The sequence below is a fragment of the Schistocerca gregaria genome, chromosome 4, assembly GCF_023897955.1.
Source record: "Schistocerca gregaria isolate iqSchGreg1 chromosome 4, iqSchGreg1.2, whole genome shotgun sequence".
In the NCBI taxonomy this organism is placed as follows: domain Eukaryota; kingdom Metazoa; phylum Arthropoda; class Insecta; order Orthoptera; family Acrididae; genus Schistocerca; species Schistocerca gregaria.
Window position 1 is genome coordinate 200812016 of NC_064923.1, and position 16215 is coordinate 200828230.

General features: G+C 41.8%; 1 protein-coding gene across 3 annotated transcripts in view; it reads left to right on the forward strand.

Moving 5' to 3' along the window:
• LOC126266830 (protein slit) overlaps positions 1-16215 on the forward strand; it is a 1561007-nt gene that overhangs the window by 1399662 nt on the left and 145130 nt on the right. For all 3 annotated transcript variants that reach the window (XM_049971386.1, XM_049971385.1, XM_049971387.1), the window contains exon 6: positions 12034-12105. In XM_049971386.1, coding sequence (XP_049827343.1) covers positions 12034-12105 — 72 coding nt within the window. The remainder of the gene's footprint in view (positions 1-12033; positions 12106-16215) is intronic.

A 16215-nucleotide genomic window follows, 5' to 3' on the forward strand; every position in this document is an offset into this window, starting at 1 on the left:
TATCGGGGTTGTTAATTTAATGTAAATTATTATAAAGATACTGTATTCCGAGTTTAGTGTTAATGTTTTTCCTTGTTTGCTCATCTTACATATTGTTGAACTTAATGCCTTTTTATTGTATTACCATCGTACTATCAAATATGACATTTACTGTGTGCTTGTGCCTCATTGTAAGTGCACAACATCTTTTCCAGTGTTGTTTACATATATTGGAGATTCTTTGCCGACGATAGTCAGTTAAAGCCTGAGAATGGCTTGTAAGCCGAAAACCTGTTAAAAAGATAAATTAATCCTCTATATCATACACAGTATTGCACTTTTCATTTATTATTATGGTGTCCTGCCAAGAAGCGGCGGAAGAACCAATTAATAAGGAAAAAAGGCACTATGAAATAAGTCGACATACTAATGACTTAGAAAAAATTCCGAAGCTACACTTCACTGTAACGTAAGCAGTCTAGAAGGGAACAACTCCTGGCGGGAACTAACGGGTAGAGTGAGAAAAAAAAGTCATTAAAGGACCGTAATTATTTTCAAACAGCTGGTCTCGGGAATTTCAGCAATAAACCAGAAGAAATCCACATTTTGTTCTAGACTGTTGGACGATGAGATCTGGACTTGGGAGAATGTTTGACCCCCATGATTTCGTTGGTAAAATAAACCCTGCGATAATTGATCTAGGCTCACAGCAGCACGCCAGGGGGTGTGTAACGCTACGGCCTCGTTTCCAACGGCTGACAGCCGAGCGACAGCATCGCGTCGCATGACCTGCGAAGCGTCAATTTCGGGACATTTACAGTAGTGGACACAACGCGTTACCCGTCAAATGACACGTGTAAAACAAGCTATCGCGTGCGATCGCGCCGTCTCCCACACGCGAACTGCTCGCCGACCGGCCGTCCGTCTTTATGGCCTCCGTACACGACACGCCGGATTCAAGGGGAACTGGCGCCAGCGAAACAACAAGCCTTCAGCGACAACTTTCGGTTCCCATTGATACACTCCATACAGTAACTTCCAGTTTGTGTTTCATGGAGTACGACATTTCTGTCTTTATGAGACAATCGTCATCGCTACATCTGTTAAAACAGTTTCTATTTCCAGACACAATAACACTTAACATTTTTAGATAACCATCTCAGCGGTCATTTTCAAGTCACTTTCACCTCGCGACAACGCTTGGTCGTCCTGCGCAGTACATTTATTTGAAGATGACCGCCTGACACTAATCTAAAAGGATTTGGTCAGGAAAGAAATGGCTCTGAGCAATGTGGCACTTAACATTTGAGGTCATCAGTCCCCTAGACTTAGAAGTACTTAAACCTAACTAACCTAAGAACATCACACACATCCATGTCCGAGGCAGGATTCGATCCTGCGACCGTAGTAGCAGCACGGTTCCGGACTGAAACGCCTAGAACCGCTCGGCCACAGTGGCCGGCGATTTTGTCAGGAGATAAAAAATTATGTTAACACTGTATTTACTAACAGCGCAACAGCTTATGCGTCCCTCGACGCACGCCATTGGACACACAGACCAGTTCTGAAAATTGTCGAGGATAAGTTCACGTTATGGGATGGAATGATGAACCTCCCTTCGTCATCGACATCACTGAGGTTGTGAGGGGTCCACTTGTAAAATGGCTCTGAGCACTATGGGACTTATCATCTGAGGTCGTCAGTCCCCTAGAACTTAGAACTACTTAAACCTAACTAACCTAAGGACATCACACACATCCATGGCCGAGGCAGGATTCGAACTTGCGACCGTAGCGGTCGCGCGGTTCCAGACTGAAGCGACTAGAACCGCTCGGCCACACCGGCCGGCGGTCCACTTGTACATGGAGCCTGATTTTGTAATGTAATTCATGAAAAACGGCCTGAAATTGCTGTCATGTGTAGAAGAGATTGTATCTTTGACACCACTGAACCAAAGATGTTACCTGAGTGGCAGAATCGATTGTAAGCAGGAGCGCACGGAGCGCAGTAGCAGTTGCCGTTGCACTCTGTTATAGGTAGGTAGACTTAAAGCTAGTGGCTAGCTGTGAGAATTTAGCTGTTGGTCTGTGGACGCAGCAGAAGACAGTTTTTATAAAATGAAGTGATGAATGATATTGTTTGTGCTCACAAAGAACACAAACTATATTAAGCTGCGTCCACAAAGAGCACAAAAAATATCACTTCATTTTATAAAAGCTGTATTATGCTGCGTCCACAGACCAACAGCTAAATTCTCACAGCTAGCCACTAGCTTTAAGTCTTTCATTCTGCCTATAACTGAGTGCAACGGCAACTGCTACTGCGCTCCGCGCGCTCCTACTTACAATCGATTCTGCCACTTAGGCAACATCTTTGGTTCAGTGGTGTCAAAGATACAATTTCTTCTACACATGACAAACGTTTCGGATCGTTTTTCATGAATTATATTACAAAATCAGGCTCCATGTACAAATGGACCCTTCACAAGGTAACGGAGCATTTGGAACAGGCGAAGAAAGAAATCGACAGAGACTCTGTTACAGATCGCATTTCGGCATTCGCCAGATCACGGATACTACGCGAAACGCTGAGTAGATTTCCACTTACTCCGAATACAAATCCAACCTTTTGGAAAATTCGTTACTTCCTAATTATAAGTATAAACACTATTTTGTTATTTTCATTTATAATTAGGAAGTTGGCCCATCAAGAAGCGACGGAAGAATCGAGGACATTCTGCGGGAATATATTGTTGGAGAAGTTGCAAAGTTCGAGAAGTTAAAAAAATGTGCACCTACGTGCTAGTGTGAAAACTTTTCACTATAATGCCCCTCGGCTGTTACTCTGTAATACCACAACTACGCCGCCTATTGAAGCACTGAAGGTAAGAACTTTCAGTGTTGATGGCAGCGACAATATCGATTTGTCCACGTAGACAATAATGTGACGGCCAATCGTTTTGCGTACGTATCCTGTGGTCATTTATACTGATTATTGTTTTCTTAAGTTAAAGGAAATACATGTTAAATTACATGTAATACATGGATTGGGAAGTCCCGAAGGCCAATTCTTATATCAACGATGAGAGTTCAAAGCTTCGTAATGTAAGGAGAAAGTGAAATGAAGAGGAGACAAAGATTTCTTGACGGGCTAATTATCTGAGTACGGCCTTAACACTACTTCAGCTCTCTACGTGATAAGTTTCCAATTATCAGCAACTGTTTATTTCCACATCCAGTTTGAAAGGTTTAAACTTCCATCGTAAGGTGGATTCACTTATGTTACTACTAATTTAGTTGTGTTAATACCACATGTGTCCGGTATGTTACGATTTTGGGATAACCTGTGGCACTATCTGGTACAGAAACGAAATACTATTTCAGAACATGGCTTTGTGGAGGTCCTTGACTAAAAACTAAAAGTTAACCACCTTCAGTGGTCACGGTCTCGTTTTTCTGTCGGAGTACGTCACTTTTACGTTCAGTTTTTAGTCGAAGATCTCCTCAGTGCTATATTCTGAAATAGTGTTTCGTTTTTCTACTACATTGTGTTATAGGTTACCATAAAGTTTTAACACATCACGCACATGTCATCATCCACCTGATGATGGACGTTAAAACCTTCGAAGCGCGTTGTGTTTCATTCGATATCAATAATATGCACGGTAGAGCCTCACCAGCAGTTAAAGAATCCACTTTTTACAAGAACTTTTTTGATGGACTTGGGGAATGCCCCATAATCAGGATATAAGAAATAAAGTTTAATGCTGGTAGACCTTCCAGTTGAGACGATACTTCGACAATAACAAGACGGCGATTTCATGCGCGTGGGGCACTCTTGCAGCCGTGGATCAACTGATGTGCCCAGCTGCGAGAAGACTTTAGAGAAAAAGGTTTGATGAGTGTTTCAGAGATACAGGTGTGCACCGGCCGTGGTGCGTATTGTTTTGAAGAAGTAAAATAAAGCTACTGCGAAATATTTGTAGTCCCCATGTATTTGACTTTGTCTCAAGTCGCAACCTGTGACTCCATCCTCACCGTCTTCCTGCCCTTGCTACCAACACTCTGCTCCCCAGCGTTACCGTCATGGGGAAGGGCAGGCCCCTACCGTTTGCGAGTTCCGCGTCTCAATAAAGAAATAAACTCTTCAAAGCGCGCCTCGCCTCCTCGACCACGCCCTATACCTATTACGGCCTCTCCCGTAGGTATTGAGTTTCCCTCTCGCTACATGGCCACGGGGATTTATGTTCGAGAGCCTTTCAAACATCTTCCTTCTCCCCACCCCGTCCCCAACCCTGTGAGTTTTTCTCCGCCTATTTCGCAAGCTGCTGACAGAAGACGTGCGTTTTTCCGTCAAGAATCGTGCTAGTTGCAGTGTCCAACCGGCCGCGGCGGCTGTGCGGTTCTAGGCGCTCAGTCCGGAACCGCGTGACTGCTACGGTCGCAGGTTCGAATCCTGCCTCGGGCATGGGTTTGTGTGATGTCCTTAATTAATTTAGGTTTAAGTAGTTCTAAGTTCTAGGGGACTGATGACCTCAGATGTTAAGTCCCATAGTGCTCAGAGCCATTTGAACCATTCTGATTGGTGGAACACTGTCACATGTAGGCTGGCGCAGTAGTTCCGTGTTTATTTGGAAAGTCTGTTATTGTTTCTGTGCGCTGGCGATGTTTCTCTCCGCGTTCCTGAAAGGGGGTAGGCAACCCATGTTGCGTGTCGGTTGTGCGGGCCCTCTAATAATAAGGGGCCGCTACGACAACACTGGTGCAAAATTAGGAAGGAGAAAATGAACACGATAAAATGCTAAGCCATCTGTTTCGTGACCAAGATCAAACACCCAAACCGCCAGTTGTCCACTGATGGCCAGGATATTCCTTGGCGTGACTCAGTAACATATTTAGACCTGGAAATTGACCAACGTCTTACATGGAGGAAACATATCATAAAGCAGCAAAGAAAAGTTGCATACTCTTATCTCGACTATAATCATCCCCGAAGGGCGCAGGATTAACATTGGAATGCAAAACTCCCTCGAGTACCTTAAAAGTAGTTAAACTCGGCGTAGCAAAGCAACTTAAATCACTTAATAAAGTCAGGTCTTCCACTCCAGATTGAATACCAGTTAGGTTCCTTTCAGGCCATGCTAATATAATAGCTCTATATATTTAGCAATCATATGACAAACTTTCGCTCGGCGATAGATCCGTGCCTAAAAACTGAAATGTTGCACAGGTCACACGAGTGTTCAAGAAAGGCAATAGGACTAATTCGGTGACTTACAGACCAGTAATACTGGCGTCGATTTGCAGTAGGATTTTGGAAGATGTATTGTGTTCAAACACTATAAATTACCTTTAAGAAAACGATCTAGTGACATATAGTCAGCACAGATTCAGAAAATATCGTTCTCGTTCAACACAAGTAGCTCTCTATTCTCACTAGGTAATCAACAGAGATATCAATTTGATTCCGTATTTCTATATTTGCATTAGGCTTTCAATACCGTCCCACACAAATGAGGTTTATTCAGATTGTACTCCTATGGAATATCATTTCATTTGCGCTGCTGGATTCGTCATTTACTGTTAGCAAGATTAAGATTACAATTCGTAGTAATCGATGGGAAGTCATGGAGTAAAATATATATTTGGTGTTCTCCAAGGAAATTTTATACGCCCATTGCTGTTCCTAACCTACACAAGCGATTAAGGGGACAATATGCACAGCCATCTTAGATTGGTTGCAAATGAGACTGTCATTTGCCGTCTAATAAAGTCGTCAGAAGATAAAAATCAATTAAATAATGATTTAAACAAAATATCCGTATGGTGTCAAAACTGGCAAGTAACTCTAAATAATGAAAACTATCAAGTCATCCACATGAGTACTAAAATTTTCGGTTACACGATAAATCACACAAATCATTTCAACTAAACACCTGGGGATAACAATTACAAACAACATAAATTGGAATGATCATATAGATAATGCTGTGGGTAAAGCAGACCAAAGACTGCATTTTGTTGGCAGAACGCTTAGAAGATGAAAGAGGTCTGCTGAAAAAGAGTGCTTATTTTATGCTTCTCCGTCCTCTTATGGATTATTGCTGGAATTTCTACCAGACAGGATTTATGGAGGACATCGAAAACGTTCAAAGAAGGGCAGCTCGTTTTTTCCCATCACGAAATGGGGAGAGAGAGTCAAGGATTTCATAAGTGAATTGGGGTGGCACACGTTAAAACAAACGCGTTCGTAGTTGTGGCGAGATCTTTTCACGGCATTTCGATCTCCAACTTTCTCCCGCGAGTGCGAGAATACTTTACTTACACACACCTTTGTGAGAGAAATGATCATTGTAATAGAAAGAAAAATCAGAGCTTGCACAGGAAGATTTAAGTTCTCGTTGTTTCTATGCGCTGTTCGAAAATGGAATAGCAGAGAAATAGTGTGGCAGTGGTTCGCTGAACTTTGTGCCAGGCACTTAACTGGGAATGGTGCCACTTAAGAGATTTCATGCACACGCAAACATTAAATACAGACAGTTACACAAAATCTCATCCCCTAAAAACTCAATTTCTATAACACACTAGCGCATTCGGATGTCAGACAGGCACAGCTCAATGGAACTTCAGAATTCGGCCCTGCCCAGAGAGTTAGATCTTTTGGTTTACAAATTTTATTTTTTAAAGCTATATTCCTCAGGGGAAGGACTATCATGAGAATACAAATAAAGTTCCGTCTGGTGGCAGTACAAGCACTCACTAATGAGGAGAGCCGTGCGTACAGTGGCGTAGGATATTTTATGTTTGCCGCCCTGTGGGATGGCTGCATTCTGATCAACATAAATGAACCGTGACATCTTATGGTTTACAAAGTAATCTACGTGATTTCCAAGTAATGCTGTTACCAGCCTCGCTGCTTTTAGTATTGAATCTTCGTTTTCTTCTCTATTTCCTTTTCCCTTGTAGGCGGGTTGGGGTTACAGATAATTAATGCAATACGGAAATACATTTTCCTTGCACTGGATGCTTGTAGGTGTCCTTAAGCGCAGAGTATTACTGAATGACACACTCGAAGTCTACGACACTTCGTATGGTGCCTTTTTAAATGGAGAGCATTGCTGGTGCTATTCTCTTCTCTTAGCAGAAAAATTTTCGTCCTCTTCGTCACAGAGCTGCAAATTATTTTCTAGCATGAACTGGAGGAATCTAACAGCGCATGTAGAATCTGATGCCCTGTTCTCACCTCACTGCATTCCAAGAAGGACTATGTTTCGCAACAGTTCTGCGGCGACAAGTGCAGGAATTGCCTTGCACACAAAACAAACTTCTGAAAAAATCCTGTTATCTGTGTCCTGATTCGTTGCTTCAGCCAAAATCACATTCACCTTATGTGCAAAAAGTGTCCAATGGGCTACACCTCAGTAGTGGAGCTAGGCAATTTCTGGGACAGCTTGCATTGTTGCCAAATGTATTCAAGATGGTGGATTTAAGATAGCGGCCATAGATCTCAAGGCCTAACTTATCTCCCCCCTCCTGGAAAAGGTGGGATATGGTCAGTTTCTCTACAGCTGCTGGAGAGGAAGGTTAGGTTAGTGTACATTACTTATTTTTGGTGGGAAACGGTAATTCTGTGCTGGAGAGGAAGGCACGGTATTTAATTAAATTATTTATTTATTTATGGCTCAAGTGGGATGCCTTCAGTAGTCTAACTCATAGACATGTTTGCCTTGACGTGCTGGGACAGACTGAGCTGGTTTGCATCATATTCCCTCACCGATCCTCCCCACTCAATGTCACCCACCTCCCACCACCATCGCTCCCATGGAAATAGTGGGAAACGGTCAGTCTCTGTCCAGCTGCCTCTCTGGTTAGCGCATTTGGTTTATTTTTTTGTGGGAAACTGAAGTAAAGATGGCTACTAATTACACATCTATATGTATAGTGCTACACAACGACTGTCTAAAATCGCACTACAGCTTATAATTGACGATGCTACCTACTGGAAAAATATTTATAACACCACTCAAACAAATGGCAAGTGAACACAAAATAAAAATTCTTCACAGTCCTCCCTTCACCTGCAAGTCGAAATAAATCTATCTGCTCCACTTGTGAATTGGCAGGAAAAAGTCCCAGTCTAAAATGGTAACTGAAAAAATCCCTAAAACTGGTAAATGCATAGAAATGAGAGAAACGTGAACTGCAGTGATGTTAAAAAATCGAACTAGACTAACATGCTAGTGTGATGTTCATCACTTCTCTGAAATGCTGACTGGGATTAGTTAATATTTGCTTAAGGCACTAATTTTTTTATTTTCATAACTTTTCGAAGCAAGCTCTACAATGGGAAACGAACACTCGTGTATAAGCACAGATGGGGAAATCAGAATAAGTACATATCTAAATGTTCATGACATATTTCGAAATCCACAACAGGTTACAAAAAATAGACACACAGCAAATCGTATGTTTAGAAAATTTTCCTAGAATTCGAAGCACTGTCCTACAGAAGAGAAAAATGGCTGGAATATTCGGTGAATTTTCGATGTCTCACAAAGATGGTTCAGATGGCTCTGAGCACTATGGGACTTAACTTCTGAAGTCATCAGTTCCCTACAACTTAGAACTACCTAAACCTAAGTAACCTAAGGACATCTCTCACATACATGCCCGAGGCAGAATTCGAACCTGCGACCGTAGCGGTAGCGCGGTTCCAGACTGTAGCGCCTAGAACCGCTCGGCCACCCTGAATTACTTTCAGCCACAGCGCAGTCTTTGTGCTACACGTACGTTAGTATAGTCGCCCAATCTGGGAAGGCTATCGCGACCCACAAAGCTAATTGAAATTGCAGATGTAGTTGTCAGTGGAACGACAAGCGAGCACAGAGGCGCTTTCGTGCTGCCCTGCGGGGGCTGAAGTATATTGTAGTCGCAGCGTGTTGATCGTCGGAGGAGGAGGTCAGGCTCGATCGGCCGTTGTCGGTCCGGGGTCGTAGCAGTAAATCCGGGAGCCGTCTAGAGCCGGATCATTAAAGAGGCCCCGGCTGTACGACAGAGGGGGCTTAATGTATGCGGAGGGCGGCGTTTATGGCCGACCGCCTCCAGTATTGGCGGCCCGGGACAAACACGGAGCGCGCTTAACTGCCGCCCGAGGACATCACAGGGCGACCCGGGACCAAGGGCTGCGCGACACGGCCCGGAGCGGAGCGCTTACAGCTTGTTCCGCTGTAGCGGGCGGCAGCCGGCACACTTGCCGCTTTATTGCTCTCCCAATCCCGCTGAAAGCACGCAGTCTTCACCACGTAGGCACAAGTGCGGCGCGAGAAGAGGGCGGGCGAATTTGTGACGCGAAAGTATGTCAGCTGCACTGGTGGTAGTAAAATCTTCTGTGTTTATAGGTCGTGTTATATTCCTCTTCGAACTGTTTCAGTGGCCGACGTTTCGATACTTCTTCTGGGATCTTCTTCAGGATTCTGTTTTGTCCCTGGATCGCAATTACAACTCAAAAGTTCAAGAGTAGCACGAACTTATTTAACACCATATATAAGGCTGGGGGAAAAAAATACTACACCCTGAAAAACGACGTCGATTTTGACCCGATAACAGCATAAGCTACCTAGGGAATAGGAGGTGTGCTGATAATTTTTTAAACGTCATCCGCCAACTGTGTCTACCCTTTATTGCAGTGGTTCCCAACAGGTGGTCCACGGAACCCAGAGGTCCGCGAGCTATGCCAGACGGGTTCGCAAGATGATATTACATTAAAAATACACTATTGGCCATTAAAATTGCTACACCAAAAAGAAATGCAGATGATAAACAGGTATTCATTGGACAAATATATTATACTAGAACTGACATGTGATTACATTTTCACGCAATTTGGGTGCATAGATCCTGAGAAATCAGTACCCAGAACAACCACCTGTGGCCGTAATAACGGCCTTCATACGCCTGGCTGTTGAGTCAAACAGAGCTTGGATGGCGTGTACAGGTACAGCTGCCCATGCAGCTTCAACACGATACCACAGTTCATCAAGGGTAGTGACTGGCGTATTTTGACAAGCCAGTTGCTCGGCCACCATTGACCAGAAGTTTTAAGTTGGTGAGAGATCTGGAGAATGTGCTGGCCAGGGCAGCAGTCGAACATTTGCTCTATCCAGAAAGGACAGTGCACGACCTGCCACATGCGGTCGTGCATTATCCAAATGATTGGAAAAGAACACAGGTAGAGCCAGTTTTCAAGAAGGGTCGTCGAGCAGATGCGCAAAACTATAGTCGTTTATCTCTGACATCGATCTGTTGCATAATTTTATAACATGTTTTTTGCTCACGTATCATGTCATTTCTGGAAACCCAGAATCTACTCTGTAGGAATCAACTCGGATTCCGGAAAAAGTGATCGTGTGAGACGCAACTAGCTTTATTTGTTCATGAGACCCAGAAAATATTTGATACAGTCTCCCAGGTAGATGTCTTTTTCCTTGACTTTCGGAAGGCTTTCGATACAGTTCCGCACTGTCGCCTGATAAGCAAAGTGAGAGCCTACGGAATATCAGACCAGCTGTGTGGCTGGATTGAAGAGTTTTTAGTAAACAGAACACAGCATGTTGTTCTCAATTTAGAGACGTCTACAGACGTTAAAGTAACCTCAGGCGTATCACAGGGGAGTGTTATGGGACCAATGCTTTTCACAATATACATAAATGACGTAGTAGACAGTGTCAGAAGTTCTATGCGGCTTTTCGCGGATGATGCTGTAGTATACAGAGAAGTTACAGCATTAGAAAATTGCAGCGAAATGCAGGAAGATCTGCAGCAGATAGGCACTTGGTGCAGGGAGTGGCAATTGACCCTTAACATAGACAAAGGTAATGTATTGCGAATACATAGAAAGAAGAATCCTTTATTGTATGATTATATGATAGCGGAACAAACACTGGTAGCAGTTACTTTTGTAAAATATCTTGGAGTATGCATACGGAACGACTTGAAGTGGAATGATCATATAAAATTGATTGTTCGTAATGCGAGTGCCAGGTTGAGATTCATTGGGAGAGTCCATAGAAAATGTAGTCCATTAACAAAGGAGGTGGGTTACAAAACACTCGTTCGACCTATACTTGAGTATTGCTCATCAGTGTGGGATTCGTACCAGGTCGGGTTGACAGAGGAGATAGAGAAGATTCAAAGAAGAGCGGCGCGTTTCGTCACAGGGTTATTTGGTAACCGTGATAGCGTTACGGAGATGTTTAGCAAACTCAAGTGGCAGACTCTGCAAGAGACGCGCTCTGCATCGCGGTGCTTGCTGTCTAGGTTTCGAGAGGGTGCGTTTCTGGATGAGGTATCGAATATATTGCTTCCCCCTACTTATACCTCCCGAGGAGATCACGAATGTAAAATTAGAGAGATTCGAGAGCGCACGGAGGCTTTCCGGCAGTCGTTCTTTCCGCGAACCATACGCGACTGGACCAGGAAAGGGAGGTAATGACAGTGGCACGTGAAGTGCCCTCCGCCACACACTGTTGGGTGGCTTGCGGAGTATATATGTAAATGTAGAAAACAGTAACAGTATATGCCTTCGTGTTATAAATATGAGAAACGCAGATAAAATGCACGAGTTAGACTTTGGGAAATTAAGAATGTCTGGTGGGGTAAGGGCTTACCCCACCAGACATTCATTTCCCAAAGTCTTTAACTGGTGCATTTTATCAGCATTTCTCATGTTTATAATATGCTATTTTATAAAACCTAACTTTTGTACATCCATAAAAACATTTTGTATTATCATTAGCAGCTAGTATTATTTCTATTAGTTATAAATCAATTACGGTGTTATAAATGGCATTAGATATATTGAAATCTTGTTTAAAGTCATCATTTTTACTTCTACTACTAACGTTGTGTTACTGTTTACCATATTATAATCAACATTCATTAAGTAACTGTGATGAAAAATTCATTCTACGCGAGAAAAGCTTGTCCGATATAAAAATCTTATCTGATGTCGTTAAATGAGTAGAAAAGTAAAGATTGCTCCATTCTCGTTTTGCAGGCACCTGGACAACAACAGGCTGACTTGCTTGGACGAGACGGCCATCCGTGGTTTCAGCGAGCTCGAGATGCTGTGAGTACACTCTCAACATAGTTCATATTGTTCGTGTTTCACTCCTAACAGGCCACTCTCTCTAACTAAAATGTACGAAACCAGAACTGTAATTCCAATTTTGTGACCAGTAGTAGCGAGAAAATAACTGTTTCAGGTAAGTTCGTTACATCTAACGATATCATCTGATGCAGTAGCCGTGATGCGCTACTGTTTTGGTCTCTCGTGGTGTCCTAAAACTGGTCAACGTGATACAGACTTTTTATTTTCCTGAAATAAACACTATCAAGAAAATTTGTTTTTGTGAACAAAAATAGTTTGGATTTTTTTTCTGTATAATATTGATTTGTAAACTAGTGTCAAATAACGACCATCCCGTAAAATTTTTTCGCAGTTTTTAACCGAGCCGGAGCACGTTTAAATTGTTTTCAGTTTGTGTTTCTTAATCTGTAGTATACGAAAAGATCGTCATGTTTTTGATTGTTACGTAGTAGTAGAAGATAAATTACTGAAGATCCTTTTCAGCATTTTCAGTGACCATTTTCTCCCTTGTTAAAGAATGAGGAGTTGTAATCGCAGCCGGTCAAGCATTAAAAGCAGGTAAAGATTTTGCAGATTATTGCAATGTTTCACACAGTCGCGAAATAGTATAACGGAATTACCAACTCCAACATCCATCCAGATCTTTACCGAACTTTTTACAAATTCCCGATTGCCAAACACTAAAATGAAACTGTTAGCGTCAGAATGTCGAATAAATACTCCACCACTTTGATTTAGCATGTCTTGTCAGACATGCTAAATTATCTTAGTATCTGTCTCCTAGTGCTCTTGATAAGCTAGTTTTTTATTCAGTGTTTAACAGTTCCATATGCAACTCAGTATCCTTCGCATATGTCGTGACATGTGGATGGTTTTTCCACAATGATCGGCGCCATGCCTTGTTGCGACAAATTATTAATTAAAAATTTTCCAGATTTTCTTTAAATTTTACATCTTTCAAATATTTTCCTAAGTGAACTATTTGTGGTACTGAAATGTTCGGCGTTCTTCGTATACGGACAGAAATAGTTATCAAATAGCTGGTCGATCCTTGAAACATGATTTTTAAACAAAATGTTCAGAAATAAATGTGTTCGGACTACACTCTCCTGACGAGTATCCATTGATATCGGAAAAAGCCTTCAGAATATCCATTCCATTCGCAGGTGTGGAAGTGGATGTTCGACTACGGTAGCAATGAAAACAAAGGAGATGTATTTCGACTTTGGAGCAATACTTACGATGAGGATTGGCCGATATCGAAACGAATAAACCAAAGCTTCTTCATTACTACGCGTTTTTACTCAGTGAGGAAAAAAATTGAGATGTGAGTCTCTACGTGCCCTAATCGATCTTATCCTCGAGATCCGTGTGCGAGAGCGGTACATCTCTAAACAGGTTTTCTCGAGAATACCGGCATCTTTCTTCAAAACATTCCCATACAACTTTTCCAATCTTCTCTGTTAAACTTTCGTCTCGAAAGTTTAACATACTCAGTAGGGAGTTGAGTCAAGAAGAGATTAGAAGCATTTCAAATGTGGTACTGCAGCAGAATGAAGAAGGTTACATGGGTACTGAAAATATGTGAAAAAATGCCCTTTAGTCGAGAAGGATTTTGTTAACAGGACATATCCTGAGACATCAAGGGATCGTCAGTCTGGTAATGAAGTGTGGGTGGCTACTAAAAAAAGGAAAAGGTAGAGGGAGTCAAACAGAAATAAAAAAAAAGAGAAATAAATAAAAGGTAGAGGGAGGTCGTGGAATGAATTCAGTAAGTAAGGAGGTTCAAGTGAATGCAGGTTACAGTAGTTCCGCAGATTTGAAGCGGCTTGCACAGGATAAGACTAGAGTGAAGAGCAGCATGTAGTTAGATACATGTTACATAAATAATTTGAGTCATTCTTTTATCGAAAGTATGTGGAACGAGTCAACTTACAGGATATGTGTACATGATTAGTGTGAACATTAATGAACACATTATGTTTTCATCAGCTTACCTTCCATTCGGAAAGTGGGTGCACTCAGCGACCGTTATGTGGCTTAAAAAATTATATAGTGCAGCCATCAGTCTTCCTTTTTTAGAGTTCCTTACGCAAATTTAGATTTGGACTAGTGGCCAGCCATTCTCAATGCACTATTTTCTATTCTCGATGCATGTAAGTCCCTTTCGTTCGGGCGTTAATCACATTTCTTTGAATGGCTAGCCACTAGCAGAAATCTAGATTTGCGTAAAAAAATCTGAAAAAAGACGACAGTTTGCTGCATTCTATAAGTTATAAAACATTATGTTTTGTCCTAGTCATCCAACTGCAAATAAAAACAAGATGTTTTTACAAGCTACTAGTTTTTAAATAAAAATTCGTAAGTGGAACAGGAGAAGTTGTCCTGGAGAAATGATTTTACGTTGTATGTTGAACTTTTTTCTGAGCCACTGACTTTTTTTAATAATCTGTATATACAGGGTAACAATTATTGAACTGTATGAAAAAAACGTAAATTAGTTACAAACTACGGCGTGCACACACTTTATTCAACTTGTAAGCGTCACTACAGACATTCGGATTTAGGTTATGACATTTTCAATATGCCTGCCATCATTGGCTATGATGTGGCGCAGATGAATAGCGAAATGCTGCATAACCCGCTGAAGTGTCGGAGCATCAATGCTGTATATTACCTCCTGAATGGTTGTTTTCAGCTCAGCAATGGTTTTGTGGTTATTGCTGTACACCTTGTCTTTAATACAGCCCCAAAGAAAGAAGATGCATGTGTTCATATCCGAAGAACATGGCCGCGAATCGAGGCCCTTGCCAGTGGCCTCTGGGTACCCCAGAGCCAGAATGCGGTCCCCACAGCGCTTCTGCAGGACATCAAGCACTCTCCTGCTTCGATGGGGTTGAGCTCCGTCTTGCATGAACCACTGTCGAAATCAGGGTCACTTTCGATAATGGAGATGAAATCATCTTCCAAAGCCTTCATGTACCGTTCATAGTCACTGTGCGACATCAATAATCGTACCGTTTATTCTGTGACTGGACATTACAAACCACACAGTCACCCGTCGAGGCTGAAGATACATCTTGATCGCGAAATGCGGATACTGAGTCCCTCAAATGCGCCAATTTTGCTTATTGACGAACCCATCTAAATGAAATGGCCGACAGCAACAGGGCGCATGCACATAATAATTCTCACCATGCTCCACGGCCAACCGTGCAGTTTGAACGTCTTAACGCGAACCGTCTAGAAGTTATGATTTTGTTTCATATAGTTCAATTGTCACCCCGTATAATACACAATGTCCTGACTGACTGACTGACTGACAATCATTATCGGCCAAGCTAAACCGCTAAAGATAGAAACTTAAAATTACGGGAAGTCAGGATCTTATATTGCAGGCGTCGTTTAAGAAGGGGAGAAATAGGGGATAAAGGGAGTTTCTGAAAGACATCGCTGTTAAGGGAATTTTGAAGGTAGGTCTACGATCAGAAATTGAGAAATACGTGTTTCAATGTTTTTGGAAATTTAACCATATGGGGTGAAATACTGGGTGAAAGCTTTTTTTTTTAAAAAAAAATATCATTATTAAAGAATTACTACAGTATTTTTAAAGCTACACCTATGAATACTGGTATTTGACTTCTCGGTTACAAATAAAAAAATGCGTGTTTCTGTATTTTTGGACACTGAGCACCTAGGATATGAGTTTTTTAAGAAAATATTTTATTATTAATTTCTAAAGCTAAATCTATGAAAATATAAATTTGGTTTCTCAGCTAGAAATAAGAGAAACGTGTTTCATTATTTTTGAAAATTCAACCCATGTGGGGGTGAAACGGGAGATGAAAGTTTTTATGGAAATATTTCATTGTGCAAGCATGCTTGAAGCTAAATCAATGAAAATTTGTATTTGCCTTCTGTGTTGGAAAAAAAAGCATATGTATGTCAATGTTTTTGGAAGTTCAACCCCTAACGGGGTGAAATATGGGTGAAACGCTTAATGAAAATATTTCATTGCGAAAGCATTTTCGAAGCTAAGTCTTGGAAAATAGATTTTTGGCTTCTCAGTTAGAGATGGAAAAATACGTG